This window comes from Lontra canadensis, unplaced genomic scaffold (genome assembly GCF_010015895.1).
Source record: "Lontra canadensis isolate GAN:19392208 unplaced genomic scaffold, GSC_riverotter_1.0 scaffold35, whole genome shotgun sequence".
In the NCBI taxonomy this organism is placed as follows: Eukaryota; Metazoa; Chordata; class Mammalia; order Carnivora; family Mustelidae; genus Lontra; species Lontra canadensis.
The window spans coordinates 3,202,112-3,219,524 of NW_022631029.1; the positions used below are offsets into that span (position 1 = coordinate 3,202,112).

At 48.6% G+C, this 17,413-nt stretch overlaps 1 protein-coding gene across 3 annotated transcripts in view; it reads left to right on the forward strand.

Annotated features, from left to right (window-relative positions):
• The window catches only part of PGPEP1 (pyroglutamyl-peptidase I), a 28,092-nt gene extending 11,748 nt beyond the window's left edge, over positions 1-16,344 (forward strand). For 2 of the 3 annotated variants that reach the window (XM_032867687.1, XM_032867686.1), the window contains 3 exons: positions 7,404-7,520; positions 11,400-11,632; positions 15,481-16,344. In XM_032867687.1, coding sequence (XP_032723578.1) covers positions 11,427-11,632; positions 15,481-15,673 — 399 coding nt within the window. In that variant the 5' untranslated portion in view covers positions 7,404-7,520; positions 11,400-11,426 and the 3' untranslated portion in view covers positions 15,674-16,344. Of the gene's footprint in view, positions 1-7,403; positions 7,564-11,399; positions 11,633-15,480 lie in introns of all 3 variants that reach the window. The other variant, XM_032867688.1, reaches the window with a different exon arrangement.
• Positions 16,345-17,413: the final 1,069 nt, after the last annotated feature.

Below are 17,413 nucleotides of genomic sequence, written 5' to 3' on the forward strand. Positions count from 1 at the left end.
TCATCTTCTCTCTTGAATGAATAAAATCTTTAAAAAATTAAATAAAAACCAAAATATAATCTAATTGAAATATAATCATATACCATAAAATTCACCATTTTGGAATAAATAATTTTGTGGATTTTTTAAAAAAGTATATTCACAGAATTGTACAACCCTCACCACTAATCTAATTCTAGAACATTTTCATCACTCCAGAAAGAAACCCCATGCCATTAACTGTAACTCCCCATTCCTCCTTTCCACCCCGTGCCTGGTAATGACTAATTTACATTCTGTCTCTATGGATTTGCCAGTTCTGGACATTTTCTGTGGAATCATACAACATGCAGCCTTTTATGTCTGGCTTCTTTCACTCAGTGTCATGTTTTCAAGCCTTGTCCACGCTGTAGTGTGTATGTGTCCAAGTTTCATTCCTTTTTATGGCCGAGTAATATTCCATTGTATGGACGTACCACATTTTGACTAGTCATTCATTCCCTGATGGATATTTGGGCTCTTTCCACCTTCCGGTTGTTGTGAACGGTGATGCTGTGGACATTCACATACACGTTTTTGTGTGGACATAGGCTTTCATTTCTCTTGGGTATACATATGCCTCGGAAGAGAACAGACAGGTCCTATGGAAACTCCAGGTTCACCCATGTTCTTTCCCAGCTGCGGCCTTGAAATTAGCAATTTTGACATAAAGCCTTCATTTTTGTCTTCGGTAATAACTTTTAAAAACCAGGAGCTGGGAGCTGGGTGTGCTCACTGGGTATGCTACTGGGGTGTCATTACCTCTTGAGTTCTGTCAGGAGGCAGAGGTGGAAAACACTCACACACACTCACACTCACACACACACTCTCTCTCTCACACACACACACACACACCCCCTTACCTGTACCCATTTCTGTGTCAAAACCCTGGAGTTTACACACATAACCTCCAATTTTTTTTTTACCCAAAAGATTATTTATTTATTTATTCAAGAGAGACAGAGAGAGAGGGAGAGGGGCAGAAGCAGAGGGAGAAGCAGGCCCCATAGAGCAGGGAGCCTGACATGGGACTCGATCCCAGGATGCTGGGATCATGATGTGAGCCAAAGGCAGACGCTTAACCGACTGAGCCACCCAGGCATCCCCAGGCCACTTCTTATTAGCATTGATGCCTCACACACAGATGCAAGAAATGTACACAGGATGTTCGCGGTGGCATGGCTTGTAATTGCGTAAACTTGGAAGCCACTTAAATATTCCAGTGTAGCAAAATACTTAAATCCACGGCAGCTCATATCTGAGATGGAGTACTGGGCTCCAGGGAAAAGGGAAGGAAAGAGATCTACATGTAACAATCTAGCTAGACCTTTTCAACGGATGACTGAGTAGAGAAAACAAGCTGAAGGATACAGTTGATGTACAAAGAATACTGTGTTTTCTCAGGTCTGACAGGTGTGTATGCTGTTTACAGTGCTTACCCATGAAGTCTGGGGGTGAGATCTAGACTAGGGGAGCTTCAGACTTGATCTGTATGGATTTTTAAAATATGCTGTGTTTTGTTTTTTTTTAAAGATTTTATTTATTTATTTAACAGACAGAGATCACAAGTAGGCAGAGAGGCAGGCAGAGAGAGAAGAGGAAGCCGGCTCCCCGCTGAGCAGAGAGCCCGATGTGGGGCTTGATCCCAGGACCCTGAGATCATGACCTGAGCGGAAGGCAGAGGCTTTAACCCACTGAGCCACCCAGGCACCCCTGCTTTAATGTCTTTAAATATTAATTAATTCTAGCGTCTCTGTTGTTTCTGGGCGTGTTTCTAGTAATTGATTTTCTCCTCATTATGGGTCATAATTTTCTGCTTCTTTGCTTGTCTGGTGAGTTTCGGTTTAATGCCAGACCTAGTGGATTTTACCTTGTGGCCTGCCAGATACTTTTTAATTTCCTCTGCATGTTCTTGAGCTTTGTTCTGGGATACAATTAAGTTGCTGGAAATAGTTTGATCCTTTCCAGCCTTGCTGTTAAGTTTTGCGAGGCAGGACCAGAATAGTCCTTTCTTTATTCTGGGGCTAAATTTCCCCCCCTTTCCTTAGGAAGTTTTTCCACTCTGGCTGGGAGGAATACGAAGTATTTACACCCTGTGTGAACTTGAGGGTTTTTCCCTCTGCTGCTGTCAAGTGGCTCTGTCCCTGGTCTCGCACCTATACATGCCCATTAGTTCTCAGACCCTCAACAGATCTCCGCATTACTGAGCTCTTCCCTCCCCTTCCCCTCAGCTGTCTTCTTTCCAGAGCTCCACTCTGCAAACTGTAGCCTTCTTACCCTTTCTAGAACCCCAGCTTTAACTCCTCAAGGTCAGAAAAGTGTTATTTTACACACTTTGTCTATTTTTTTTCCCAGTTGTTCTAGATCGGGGGCGAGGGGCATGAAAATCTGATTCCTGAGGTTCCATTTTAGCCAGAAGAAATTTCTTTGATTTTTTTCTTTTTAAAGGAAGCACATGCATGTCCTAAAATATAGTTTAAGTTAACATCTTTGGAGCCATTTTTAGGCATTATGCCTTTTATGTATATTGTTTTATTTTTCCTCCCTGTGACATGGGTACTGCTGTTAATCCCATTTACAGATGAGAAAACTGAGGCACAGAGTAGGTGAATGACTTGCCCAAGGTCACCCAGCCAGTGAGTGGTAGGAAGAAAGAACAAATGTGGTCACCTGGCTCTGGAGGCTATGACTCCTACCTTCCACCATCCGTGCAGTTAAGAGCTACTTTTTTCTCTCTTTTCTTTGTTGATTGAGATGAAATTTACATACCATAAAAGTAACTATTTTAAAATGAACAATTCAGTGGCATTTAGTACTTTCACAATGTTATCCAACCACCACCTCTATCCAGTTCCAGAACACTTCTGTCACCCCAAAGGAAATCCCATATCCATCAGCAGCCACTCCCTATCCTGTCTTCTCCAGCCCCTGACAACCACTAGTTTACTTTCTGTGTCTATGGATTTGGCTGTTCTGGAAATTTCATGTACATGAAATCATACACTGTGTGGCCTTTTGTATCTGGCTTCTTTCACTCAGTACACTGTTTTCATGGTTCATCCACATCATAGCATGAATCAGGGCTCCATTCCTTTTCATGGCTGAATAATATTCAATCATGTGGCTAGATTGCATTTTATTTATTTATGCTTTTATCCACTGATGGGCGCTTGAGCTGTCTCTGTCTCTTCATTATTGTGCATAGTGAGGAGTTACTTTTTAAATTTATTTTAAAAGGTTGTTCAAGTAATATCTACACCCGGCGTGGGGGGCTCAAACTCATGACCTTGAGATCGAGAGTCACATGCCCTTCTGACTGAGCCAGCCTGGCAACCCAGGAACTACTTTTGAATGTAAGAATGGATGAAAAGAAAAGAGAGGGTCCAATGTAGCAGCTAGTCTAAAACCCACATTTATAGTTGAGGAAAGTGGGCACTTAGGTCTACATTTTGCCGGGTCTACGCTTGAGCTGGTCAATTGTTCAGCCAATATCCACGAGCACCTGCTGTGTGCATGTCTTGTCCTGGGGCAAGGACACCACCTTGTGGGGCTAGAAGTGCTTCTCAGGAGGCTGAGACATGAAGGCTAAGGAGAGAGTCCACTGACCAGAAAGTGAGGGGAAGACTGTTCCACGCAGCGAGAACAGCCAGTGCAAAGATCCTGAGGCAGGTGTGAGTCTGGTGTGTGGGAGGCTATGTGGGGAGGCTGGAGGAGGTGAACCAGGGAGTGGGGATAAAGGGAGAGTAGGGCAAGGAAACTGGCAATGTCCTGCTCCCACAGGGCCTCATGGACCATGGTGGGGAGTTAGGATTTTTATTCTGAATGTGGCAGGAGGCAAAAACAGAGTGGGAGCTGAGGAAGGGTGGAATGTGGTTTTTGATTCTGCCTTGGGAGGCAAGAGGTTGGGGCAGTGTCGGGTGGGAGACCATGGGGCTTGGGTCTCCAAAACAATTTGCCAAACAAAACTTAGGGTACCCCAAACCCTCCTACACTGTTGGTGGGAATGCAAGCTGGTGCAGCCACTCTGGAAAACAGTATGGAGGTTCCTCAAAAAGTTGAAAATAGAGCTACCCTACAACCCAGCAATCGCACTACTGGGTATTTACCCTAAAGATACAAACGTAGTGATCCTAAGGGGCTCGTGCACCCGAATGTTTATAGCAGCAATGTCCACACTAGCCAAACTATGGAAAGAACCTAGATGTCCATCAACAGATGAACGGATAAAGAAGATTGGAGATATATATAAATATATATACATACACACGTGGAATACTATGCAGCCATCAAAAACAAAATCTTGCCATTTGCAACAACGTGGATGGAACTAGAGGGTATTACGCTGAGCAAAATAAGTCAATCAGAGAAAGACAATTACTATATGATCTCTGATATGACGAATTTGAGAGGCAGAGCAGGGGACTGTGGGGGGCAGGGAAGGACAAACTGAAACAAGATGGGATCAGGAGGGAGACAAACCATAAGAGACTCTTAATCTCATAAAACAAACTCAGGGTTGCTGGGGGATCATGGGGGGAGGGACAGGGTGGCTGGCTGATGGACATTGGGGAGGGTATGTGCTATGGTGAGTGCTGTGAAATGTGTAAACCTGATGATTCACAGACCTGTACCCCTGGGGCAAATAATACATTATATGTTCATTAAAAAAAAACTTGGGGTACCCCATAAATCCCACCTGAGGATCTCTCTGATAGCCACCGGGGTAGCATTTTCAAATTACTGAGTGAGATCTGGGAGTTCTATGAAACAGCCCTACTGATAATTATTACTCGGAGCATTCACTTTACTATGAAGAATGCTCAAGCAGAAGAGGGTCTTTCCCTGCTTGTGTGGTCATTTGAAACCATCACTCCAGGCCCATGGCACGCAGCAAGCCAGTGTGCGTTTATGAATTGGTGGAAATGGAAACAGAGATCCCAGATGTAAAGCCTTCTCGGGGGTTTCACTGACAAGCCCCCTTGCCCGCTTCATCTCCAGGTGCCCACACCCTTTAAAGAATGTCCACCCTGATCCCACTGCACAGTCCAGGAAGGTGAGGCTTAGATGAGAAGGGAACATGAAGAGTAAAAATACTGATGACAGAGAAGTCATTGTAAGAGAAATGAAACCATTTACAAAGTTTCTCTTAACGTGTGTTTTAAATGTCTTGAAATTGACTTCACAGAAAATGTCACCCCCCTCGCTTCCCAGCCACGTGCCTCAGCAGCGGTCTGCAGCCCACCCGGGCACCAGTGTTTGGGGGCGGGCAGGTCTGCCCCCTGCTCTCATCTGTCTGGCCATGAGATTTCCTGGGGGGCTGGGCTCTTTCTGATCATGCACATCATTGGGCTTTGTGAAAAGAATGGGGTCCCAGTTCCCTGTGTTGGCGTTTGAGACTCCCCCTACACATACACCTCATCCCACCTACCCTCCAGGTGTCCTTGTCTCCAAGTGACCTTGACGCACTGTCTTGGGGGAGCAATTTGGAATGATCTGTCCATAAGGAGGTGCCTGCCTTGCCAAGTGTTGGCTACTCTCCAGCCACTGCGGTCAAATGAGCATAGTGTTGGGACAGCGTGGATAGCAAGGTCAAGGCAACCAGATAAGGAAATCCTGAAGCCACTTAAGGAGATGCGGGAACTCACCTGCAGTTAATTAATTCAGTGAGGCCAAGTGCATGCAAAAAAGCCTTCACCTGGGACCCATCCATAGAACCTTCCCGTGACATCCACCAGCAGTAGCATTTTCAAGCCAGTACATGAGACTGGAGAATGAAAGGAGACAATCCTGCCAATAATCGTTATTCAGAGTATTAATTTTACTGTGAAAAATACTCAGCGTTTCATGTTGAGCCAAAACCTTCATCGCCAAAAACCTTCATCTCCCTGCCCCTGGGACCTGGGAATGGAGGGATCACTGTTCCTACTGTGCCTTGGGCCGTCTGGGGAAAGAGACCTGGTCCTAGGCTCTACACGCAGGGAGTTAAGAGGAGGACACTTGCTGGACCACATGGAGAATCCAAGGAAAGAAAGCATCAGTATTTCCCCCAGAAAGGGGCACATGTAACCCAGTTTTGTGCACAATTTGTGGTGTTTCTAAGCCACCTCATGCTCAAGGTCCTTAGGGTCCCTAAGGAGGTGGATCCCTCTGTAAACACATGCTGAGACCCTGCTATGTAGCAAGTACCAGATCTATAAGTAATTCTTTTTTTTTTAAAGAATAATTTAATAATCCTATTAAATATAAGGAGGTTATTTTTCTTTTTTTTAAATAAAGATTTTATTTATTTATTTGACACAGAGAGAGAGAGATCACAAGTAGGCAGAGAAGCAGGCAGAGAGAGAGGGGGAAGCAGGCTCCCTGCCGAGCAGAGAGCCCAATGCAGGGCTCGATCCCAGGACCCTGAGATCATGACCTGAGCCGATGGCAGAGGCTTAACCCACTGAGCCACCCAGGGGCCCCAATAATTCTCTTTTTAAAAAAAGCTTTTTATTTATTTATTTGACAGAGATCACAAGTAGGCAGAGAAGCAGGCAGAGAGAGAGGAGGAAGCAGGCTCCCCGCTGAGCAGAGAGCTCGATGCGGGGCTCGATCTTAGGACCCTGAGAACATGACCTGAGCCGAAGACAGAGGATTTAACCCACTGAGCCACCCAGGCACCCCTATAAATAATTCTATTTTTTTTTAAAGATTTTATTTATTTATTTGACAGACAGAGCTCACAAGTAGGCAGAGGCAGGCAGAGAGAGGAAGGGAAGCAGGCTCCCTGCTGAGCAGAGAGCCTGATGCGGGGCTCGATCCCATGACCCCAGGATCATGACCTGAGCCGAAGGCAGAGGCTTTAACCCACTGAGCCACCCAGGCGCCCCTATAAATAATTCTTAACAGGTGTAACAAAGAGGAAATGTAATGACAACAGCAAAAACAAATGTGGTAATGGTAGCCAATATTAGTTGAACACTTGCTATGTGCCGGGCATGGCTTAGAATTCTTCATGTGAACTTGCTCATTTAATTCTTATAGCTACCTTGTGAATTAAGTACTTTTTTGTCCTGATTTTATGGATGAGGAAGCTGACGCTCAGAGAGGCTAAGTAACTTGCCCAAAGTCACACAGCGTTCAAACTGGGCTGCTTAGCTCTGAAGACTGCAGAGTTATGCTGCTGCCCGTAGAGATGTGGAGAGAGTTTGAGATTGGGGGGAGGGGAAGTGGGGGGAGGGAGGAGCTTTGGGGCAGACCAGTGCTTGCACCTTCCCTTCTACTCTGCACACTGAGTCAGGAGCCCCACCTGGTTTCTGTGGATGCGTCACTGTATCCCCTGGTAGCTCATTCACCTTGCAGCCCTTGCCTAATGCCACAACACTCTTATCTCCTCTCCCTTCCAGGAGCTGGAGAAGCTCGGGCTTGGTGACAGTGTGGACCTACACGTGTATGAGATTCCCGTCGAGTACCAGACAGTCCAGAGGCTCATCCCTGCCCTGTGGGAGAAGCACAGCCCACAGGTGAGTGGGGCGAAGGCAGGTGCTCCCTCATCAGGACCCGCAGGTGGGCACCCCACACATGGATGATTTGTTAGTGGCTTTGTTCCTGCTTCATTCACCTGCCTGATGACCTGGCCTTGTCCCCCAAAAGGGCCGTACTTTCCTGGGTTACCCGTGGATGTCAGGGAGGAGAGCAAACATTTGGGACCTCCCAGAGCCTAGCTCTGTCCCACTGGACAGTCAGTTTCAGTCATGACATGTTTGGTTATATGTGACAGTCAGAACACACCTTAGCCCAGCTTAAACGCCAGCGTTTGTATGCTTCAGGTATAGCTTGATCCAGGCACTCTCCCAGTGCTATCACCATTCCCTCCTGGCCTTTCAGCTTTGCTTTGCTCTTCATTTTTGCTTTGGCAAAGACAGATGGCTGCTGGGTGATACCCTCCCAACTGAGCCCCTCAGCTGAAGGAGAACAACCTTCCTTTTGGTAATTTCCCAGAGTCCATGGTTGATTCTCACTGGTGCACCTGGGTCCCACACCAGTCCCTGAGCCAAGCACTACGGCTGGGGGGTTGGAGGAAGGAAGAAATGCTCTCATTTGTGAGGCCTGGTCACATGCCTACTTCGGTGGCCAGGAAGTGGCATCACCTCCCTCCAAACCTCATGGAAGGAGAAGGGGGATTTTGGGGTTCCTCAAAGGGAGCATGAGAATGGCAGGGAACTGGCTATTGCCAGATGTGGTGGAATGGAAACAAGACAGGAGCTACAACCTCCCACCACAGATACATGTGGCCCCGCCCAGACAATGGACTTGGAGAGCCCCAGGGGGTCAGGAGTGAAAGCTGCCAGGGAAGTTGCGGGGGTGCTGGCCTCTCTGATGGGTGAGGTACTGGTGGCCTGTGGGGGCCCTGCCCAGCTTCCCAGCTAGCCTGCCCTTGTGGATTTTCCAGGGTCAACCCCTGGAAATCTCCTTCCTCAGTAGCTCTTCTGTCAGGTCTCAAATGGAATCCGTCCCTTTGTAGAAGGCGACCTGGAGGCTTAGTGAGATGTCCCTGAAGCCTCTGTGAGTGGGCATTTTCCTCTCTGTATGTGCCGTCTGGCCTCTTTCTAGTTAAACAAACAAACAAACAAAATTACCCTAAAGGATGAACCTGATGTTTCTTTTTAAAGATTTTGTTTATTTATTTGACAGAGATCACAGGTGAGCAGAGAGAGAGGGGGGAAGCAGGCTCCCTGCTGAGCAGAGAGCCCAATGCAGGGCCAGATCCCAGGACCCCGAGACCATGACCTGAGCCAAAGGCAGAGACTTTAACCCACTGAGCCCCCCAGGCGCCCCTGAACGTGTTTTTTTTTTTTAATTTCCACGCATAGAGAGTCAGCCCTGGGGAGTCACCGGGCACCGCGGTTACGGCTGTCACTCACACGCGCGGGTGCCCATATGCCCGCGGGGTTGAAAGCAGTCTGCGTGGATGCGGTTCCTGGGTCTGCTGTAGCAGACGCTGTAGACACTTAGAACAGCAGAAATGGGTTCTCCCATTCCCGGAGGCCAGAAGTCCACGATCCGGGCCTCAGCAGCGGCACCCCTGCTCGCCTGGTCTCCTCCAGCTTCTGGGGGTTCCACGTTCCTTGGCTTGTAGCGGGGTCTCTCCCGTGTCTGCGTCTGCGGTCACACGGACTTCCCCACGTGTCTCTGCCTTTCCTTCCTGCGTCTCTGAAGGACACGTGTCAGTGGATTTGGGGCCCCACCCACACAATGCAGGGGGGTCTCCTCCCGTGATCCTTTTCTTTTTTGCGTCTGTGAAAAACCCTTTTTCCAAATAAGGTCTCTGTCAGGGTTTCCTGGCAGTGGAACAGGGACGTTTTTTTGGGGGGGGGAGGGAGGGTTGGTATGAGGGGAGTATCAGCGTTCAGCTCATTATACTACAGCTGCTGCTTTGTTTTCACGCTCCCCGATTCTGTTTATGGAGCGCCAGGTGTGGGCCGTCCAGTCAGTGAATGAACTTTGTAACTCCAGAGAATTCCATCCTGCGCCAGCGTGGCCCCCTAGACGTTATCACGCCATTCCCTAGGACCCTTTAAATGTCCCACTAGGAACCTTTTTAAAATGTCAGAATAGGGGCGCCTGGGTGGCTCAGTGGGTTAAAGCCTCTGCTTTCGGCTCAGGTCATGATCCCAGGGTCCTGGGATCGAGCCCCGTATCGGGCTCTCTGCTCAGCAGGGAGCCTCCTTCTTCCTCTCTCTCTGCCTGCCTCTCTGCCTGCTTGTGATCTCTCTGTCAAATAAATAAATAAAATCTTTAAAAAAAAATAAAAATAAAATGTCAGAATAAATGGGTGAAATAAATTTTAATAATATTTTCAGTCGGGGCGCCTGGGTGGCTCAGTTGTTAAGTGACTGCCTTCGGCTCAGGTCATGTTCTCAGGGTCCTAAGATCGAGCCCCGCATCGGGCTCTCTGCTCAGTGGGGAGCCTGCTTCCCCCTCTCTCTCTGCCTCTCTCTCTGCCTACTTGTGATCTCTGTCTGTCTGTCAAATAAATAAATAAAATCTTTTTTTAAAAATATAAATAAAAAAATTATCTCGACCATAATCAACTTTAAAAGAGTTATTATGGAGATATCTTATGTTCCCTTGTGTATATAGGTGCCCAGCCTCCAAAATCTGGTGTGTGATCCACACTGATGTCACATCTCAGTTCATACCAGCCACATTTTCAGTGCCCACTAGCCATGTGCCCCGCCAACCACAGCCACCTGGAATGTTCCTCAGCCCCTACTTTAAATGTCTACATATATAAATGTTTACGCTTGTATTGCCCTTTCTGTGTGTAAGCATATACACAATTAATAGTTGAAATTCAACTGTATTCTTTGAGGTCTTCTGCCTTTTATAAATATTTTATCATGAGCATCTTATTACCTAGGTCATGAAAAAGTCTCCCTTAACGTTATTTCTTTTTGTTTTGTTTTGTTTTGTTTTGTTTTCCAAATTAAATTCAATTAACCAACGTACAGTACTTCATTAGTTTCAGATGTAGTGCTCAATAACTTATCTCCCTGACGTCATTGTAACAGCTGGGCAACTTTTAATAATGAATATACCTGTTTTTCCATTATTGAGCCTGCCAGTGTTTTCGTGGGTTTTTTTCTCATTTTTAGAAAAAACACTGAAGTGACAACTGACAGATTATTACCTCTTTGCAGTCAAATGCTCTGCCACTTAGCTATATCCCCAGATTATGACCTCTTGGAACATAGGTTAGATTCCTGGAGGTTACACCTTGTCTCTGGTATTTGGCAATATGTCTTGAAGATCCTTCCTTATAGAACTGCTTTTGGGGGGCACCTGGGAGGCTCAGTCGGTTAAGCATCTGCCTTCAGCTCAGGTCATAATCTCAGGGTCTTGGGTTCGAGCCCCACTTTGGGCTCCCTGCTCAGTGGGGAGTCTGTTTCTCCTTCTTCTCCCCCTCCCACCACTCATGCTCGCTCGCCCTCTCTCTCGCTCTCTCTCTCTCCCTCCCTCCCTCTCTGTCTCAAATAAATAAATAAAATCTTAAAAAGAAAAAAAAAAAAGAACTGCTTTTGGCACATTAACAGCTACCTGGTAGCTCCTAATTTATAAGCCAGCCCCCTGGTAATGGCCAATGAGGTGGTTTCTGGTAACAGCTCGGGTAACACAGCTGCAATGAACATCCTGGCATGTTGCACATCCGGGCATGTTTCCTGGGCAGACCTTTCAGTGGGATGACCGTATGGTCTCTTCCTGCAGCCGGGGGCCAGAAACAATGTGACCCTGGGCAGAGCCCCAGGGAGGATGCTGTCATCATCTTGGTCCGGGGTAGGGGGGATGGGACCCACAGTCTCATGGCCAAACCCGGTTAAGCCCTGCCCGTCTGTCTGCAGCTCGTGGTGCATGTGGGGGTGTCGGGCATGGCGACCACGGTCACACTGGAGAAGTGTGGGCATAACAAGGGCTACAAGGGGCTGGACAACTGTCGCTTCTGCCCCGGCTCCCAGTGCTGCGTGGAAGATGGCCCGGAAAGCATTGACTCCATCATCGACATGGACGCTGTCTGTAAGAGGGTCACTACGCTGGGCCTGGACGTGTCCGTGACCATCTCACAGGATGCTGGCAGGTAGGGCTCCTGGGGGTGAGTGTGAGTGGTGGTTTCCCTCGTCTACTGGCCCAGGCTAGCAACGGGCAAGCCAAGTGTGTTGACTTTGGCCTCTGTGGGCTGAGCACACACCAGTCATGAGCCTCAGAGCTAAGTATATGCTCCCAGAGGTCCCACTCATTCTGCTTCCAAGACTCATGACGTGTGGGTCTGCCCATGTGTCCTCACCCAAGCCCTGGCATCTGCTGCGTGGGCACTACCCCAGCCACCTCTCTGGTGGTCCTCCTGCCCTTCTGCCCGGGCCCGACAGTCCTCCCCCTCTAAGCATTTGTTTTTTGGGGTAGTTTTCTGGGGCTGTCATGACAAAGCCCATCAACTTGGTTGCTTAGGACAACCAAGATTCATGCTCTTCTAGTTCTGGAGGCTGGAAGTCCAAAGCCAAGTCCAAAGTCCAGATCCTTCTGTTGGCAACATTCACTCCTTCTGGAGGCTCTGAGGGAGACTGTTCCCAGCTTTTGGTGGCTGCTGGTAACACTGGGGATTCCTTGGCTTGGGGCTGTGTCACCCAATCTCTGCCTCCATCTTCCCATGGCCTTCTTCCCCGCGTGCATGTGTTTGCATGGCCTGCTTACGAGGACCCCCGTTGCTGGATTTCGGACCCACCCAAGTCTGGCAGGATGTCATCTTGACTAATTATATCTGCAAGACCCCCGTATCCAAATAAGGTCGCTTCTTGAGGTTCAGGGTAAACATCAGTTTGAGGAAGAAATAGCCTCTTACAAGTCTTTTACACATTTAAATCAGATGGTGTCCTAGAATAAAATCCCAGCCTATCTCCAACATCCACAGGACATGTGTGGTTTGGCCCTTTCCACCTCTCCCCCCTCATCTACCTTCGCTCTCCCTGACCCTACTGCACACCAGTCCCACCAACCACCCTCCTCTGGTTGCTCCAACACAGCATGCTCATTCGAGCCTCAGGGCCTTTGCTCATGCTGTGGCCACTGCTCAGAACTCATCCTCCCTTTGATAAGGCATCTTTCAGGCCTTAGCTCCAACAGGTGGCCTTCTTGGTGGCAGGGGGGGAGGTCTCCTCAACCCCCTAGACCAAGTTGAGTCCTCTCTGTTCTGTGTCCTGTCAGCACCAGTGTCTCTGTTTCTCAGCACTCTGTATACTTCTCCAGCCCAAAGGCAGCAGGTGGCAGATTCAGTAGACTGAATGGAGTAACCAAATTCGCCACCATTCTGTTTTTAAAACTAATTCTGAATTGCACAGATAATTCTAGAATATCTTCTCATATGTTCCCATCATGAAAAATTCTCTCGCCTTCTCTCCTTCTCCCTAGCAATCCCTCTATTAGATCTGAGACTTAATTGTAAAACCTCCTACACCTTTCCATAAACAACTAACCCTTGGACAATGTGGGGGGGAAGGCTGCTGACCATCCCCCTATATAATTGAAAATTGTGTAACATTTGACTCCCCACGCCCCAAATTTAGCTACTAATAGCCCGCTGTTGACCAGAAACTTACTGGTCACATAAACAGTGGAGTAATACACATTGTGTTGGTTGTATGTGTTCTGTACTGTATTCTTAAAATAAAGTCAGCCTGAGAAAAGAAAATGTTATTAAGAAAATCATGAGGAGGGGCACCTGGCCGGCTTAGTCAGTAGAGTGTGCAACTCTTTTTTTTTTTTTTTAAGATTTTATTTATTTATTTGACAGACAGAGATTACAAGTAGGCAGAGAGGCAAACAGAGAGAGAGGAGGAAGCAGACTCCCTGCTGAGCAGAGAGCCCGATGTGGGGCTCGATCCCAGGACCCTGGGATCATGACCTGAGCCGAAGGCAGAGGCTTTAACCCACTGAGCCACCTAGGCGCCCCGAGTGTGCAACTCTTGATCTCTGTGAGTTTGAGCCCAGTGCTGGGCATAGTGCTTACATTAAAAAACAAAAATCATAAGGAGATGAAAGCAGCCCACGTATGCATCAGCTGATGAATGGATAAGATGTGAGATATATCTGTATAGAGATACAGATACAGACACACACATAGGAATATTACTCAGCAACCAAAAAGAATGAAATCCAGCTGTTTGCAACAACACGGACAGAGCTAGAGACTATTATGCTAAGTGAAATAAACCAGAGAAAGATAAAGACCATGTGATTTAGTCATGCGTGGAATTTAAGAAACAGAATAAACAAGCAAAGGAGAAAAGAGAGAGAGAAACCAAAAAACATTTTCTTTCTTTATTTGACGCACAGAGCACAAGTAGACAGAGTGGCAGGCAGAGGGAAAGGGAGAAGACGACTCCCCGCGGAGCAGGGATTCCCCAGGACCCTGGGATCATGACCTGAGCGCCCCATCAAGAAATAGATTGTTAGCTGTAGAGAACAAGCTGCGGTTTACCAGCGGGGAGTGAGGGAAATAGGTGGTGGCCGTGAAGGAGGGGACTTCTCATGCTGAGAGGCCGGTGATGGATGGACGTGTTGAATCACTATATCACACACTGAAACTAATAGAACACTGTAGGGGCGCCTGGGCGGCTCAGTGGGTTAAGTGTCTGCCTTCGGTTCAGGTCATGATCCCGGGGTCCTGGGATGGAGTCCCACATCGGACTCCCAGCTCAGCGGGGAGTTTGGTTCTCCCTCTCCCCCCTGCTCATGCTCTCTCTCTCAAATAAATAAATAAAATCTTTTAAAAAATAATAGAACAGTATATATGAACTGGAATTAAAAACTTAAAGGAGAAAATCATGAGAAGATATATTTACAGTACTGTCTTCTATTTCTTGAAAACAGTCCTTGAAGACGTGGGTCCTTGCAGTTCGAACCCATGTTAAGGGTCAGCTGCCTAGGGAACGCTTGGAGTGCTGCTTTAGGATTCTGTCCTAGTTTGCTCTGCTTTTCTGTGGATAAAGTGACAGGAGGTGCCTTTTCCTGAGAGTCCCCTTCCTCGGTTTCACTCGCGGGCACCCAACACGGGTCTTGGCAGAATCTCCGCTCCCCTCCAGGGCCTAGTGCATGCTTTGCAAACGGCTACATGGTACTCATTCCTCGGTGTGGCTATGTGTGAAGCCACGCCTCTCTCCGTAGATAGTCATGTTGTGCCCCAGCCCCTTCATTATGCTCTAACAAAACACCACCGACTGGGCAGCTTATAAGCACCCAAGAGCGATGGCTTACAGTTTCGGAGTCTGGGAAGTTCAAGATCATGGCACCAGCCTGGTCACGTTCTGATGAAGGCCTCCTTCCAGGTTGCAGACTGCTGACTTCTTGCTGCATCCGCACATGGCAGGAGGAGGAGAGCCCTCTGGGATGTCCTTTATAAGGGCACTCATGCCATTCGTAAGGGCTCTCGATTCCCAAGGGCCTTGCCTCTTAATTCCATCCCATGGGGAGCTGGGATTTCAACACTGAATTTGAGGAGGGACATGCAGACCCCAGCGTGTTCTTCTTATTGTGCCGTTATACTTAGCCGTGCAGCGAACACCTTCTTCATCTGTCTTGTGCCCTCCTGCAGACGGCTTCTGAAGGTAGAGTCTCCAAAACCAGCAAGAACCTGTCATCCAGCTCAGGCCTTTGCCATATTCCTAGCCTGCCCAATCCTCCCCCTGGGGCAACTAGCTGTATCCCACTCCCTCCTTCGTCCCGTACACACCAGCACTCCGAGTTACCAGATTTGTTCATTTTCGCCAACCTGGGGAGCCAGGGTGGGGAGGATAGGGGGGACAAGCATATTCCATCTTGGAGATTTCTGGCGAGGTTGGGGATCTTACAACCGATTTGGATGGAGGCTGTCCCACTACTGACTCTCTGACCCCGTTTTGGTCTTCCTCCTGCCCCCGATGCCCTGAAACTTAGGTACCTCTGTGACTTCACCTACTACACCTCGCTGTACCAGAGTCATGGCCGCTCAGCCTTTGTTCACGTGCCTCCCCTGGGCAAGCCCTACAACGCAGACCAGCTGGGCAGGGCGCTTCGGGCCATCATCGAGGAGATGCTGGATGTCCTGGAGCAGTCAGAAGGCAAAATCAGCTGTCGCCACAAACACTGAGAGCCTCTTGGGCCTCCCAAGATCTCGTCCTACTAGAGACCCCAGGAGGGATGTCCGCCCTCCCAGGACCTGGCCAAGGAGGATCAGCGCATCAGCTGGGGATCTGATTTGGATCAATATTCCGACTTACACACTTCCTCTCCCTTCTTCCTCTGAGAAAGGGCTGATCGCCTGGAAGGAGGTGGCTGAAATTTTTTTTCTCTATTTCCCTTTGCATCTGGGGACACAGCCCCAGTGACTGGAAGCTGGTGGCTTCTGATCTCCGCAGGGAATCCCGGTCAGGTGGGTCTTTGCTCTTGAGCCCTCAGCTGGGGCCACCTGCTCACCTGCTTTTCTAAGTCTCTGATGAAGGGATTCTGGAGTTCCCTCCATCCATGACTGGTTTTTCCCAAACTTAAAGCCTCCTTGAAGAGTCTTTGCCCTGAACCACGTCGCAACAGTCGGGATGGCCCCAGAAAGGGCTGCCTTGGGATATGGCTGGGGCTTTTTTTCCTTCTCTTTCTTATTCTCTTTTTTAAAAACAATAGTGCTAGTTTGGGCACAGAGGAATTTATATTCCCTTTGGTTAAAAGGCAGGATTTCGTGGACAGCAACATGTCTTTTCTTTTTCCTGGGATGCAGCCCTGTCTTGCCTCTTTCTCTGAAAACAGGACCCACGTCTTTGTATTGGAGCTGACATCGAGTTCCCTTTCCTCAGGGCCAGCGGGGCCTTTAGCCAGGCCATGGGAGGGAGGTGGGGGAGAGGGGGGTGGAAGCTGCTGCCCCAGGTGGTTAAAAAGGTGAGCTGACCCTTTTGACACCAGAGCCAGAGCCGTGAGCTGTACCCTTGGGGACTCTGGAGCAGGGGTGGGAAAACAGCCCTTGTCATTTTGACCTTGCACATGACTTTTTTTTTTTTAATATGTAAAAATCTGTAGCAGCTGCAAACCCACCTCACATGTGACCCAGAGTTTTGCAGGCTTGGTGCTGGGGACCAGCTTCTTTTTCTCCTTAAGTGGGGGTGGGGGGTGAGGAGGCACAGAATGGGGCCTGGGGGCTGGAGTTTGCTGGTCTCCATGTGTGCTGGCGTGTTTGAGCAGGAGGGGGGTGGAGCGGCCAGTGGGCTTCTGTATAGATGGTTCTGGAGATGGGCCCAGGACTCAGGAGTAAATTTTGATCTCACTCCCTGGCAACTTTGAACTTAGCAACCAGGGATGAGAGGAACGTCCCCCGGGAGGCCACCGAACTCGGCAGGACCTTGATATCCATCAGAGGAAAAGAATGACAACAGCAGCGGTGACACCAACTGAGGAAAACACACATTTTGGAAGTGTTCTCCTATCTGGGGGGTGAGGTGGGAGGAAGACGGGGTTTTTATAATTTCCCGAATTTTCCCGAAGTGCGAGGCGTGCTGGAGTCTGATGCGGGTTGGATCAGGTCAGTGTTACCCAGCATGCAGTTCTTCCTAAAACAGATGAGATGCTTGTTTTGTTTCATTTTCTTAAACACTCACCTTCTTGGCCTCTTGTTCTCATGGCCAGGGGAGTTCCTGCCTCGGCTGAGCGGCTCTGCCGCTTGGGAACCAGGTGGACGGGTTTCTGAGTTAAATGCATTTTCTGGATCCTGGGTTTTCTCTGGAGGGGAAAGTGGCTCCAGGTGGGTGACGCGGGGCCTGCACTTGGCAGTGAGCGTGGCCTATGGCTGGCAGGTTGAACTGGGACTCTGCACTTCCCTCCACGCCAGCCTGCCGTCTGCCAGAAA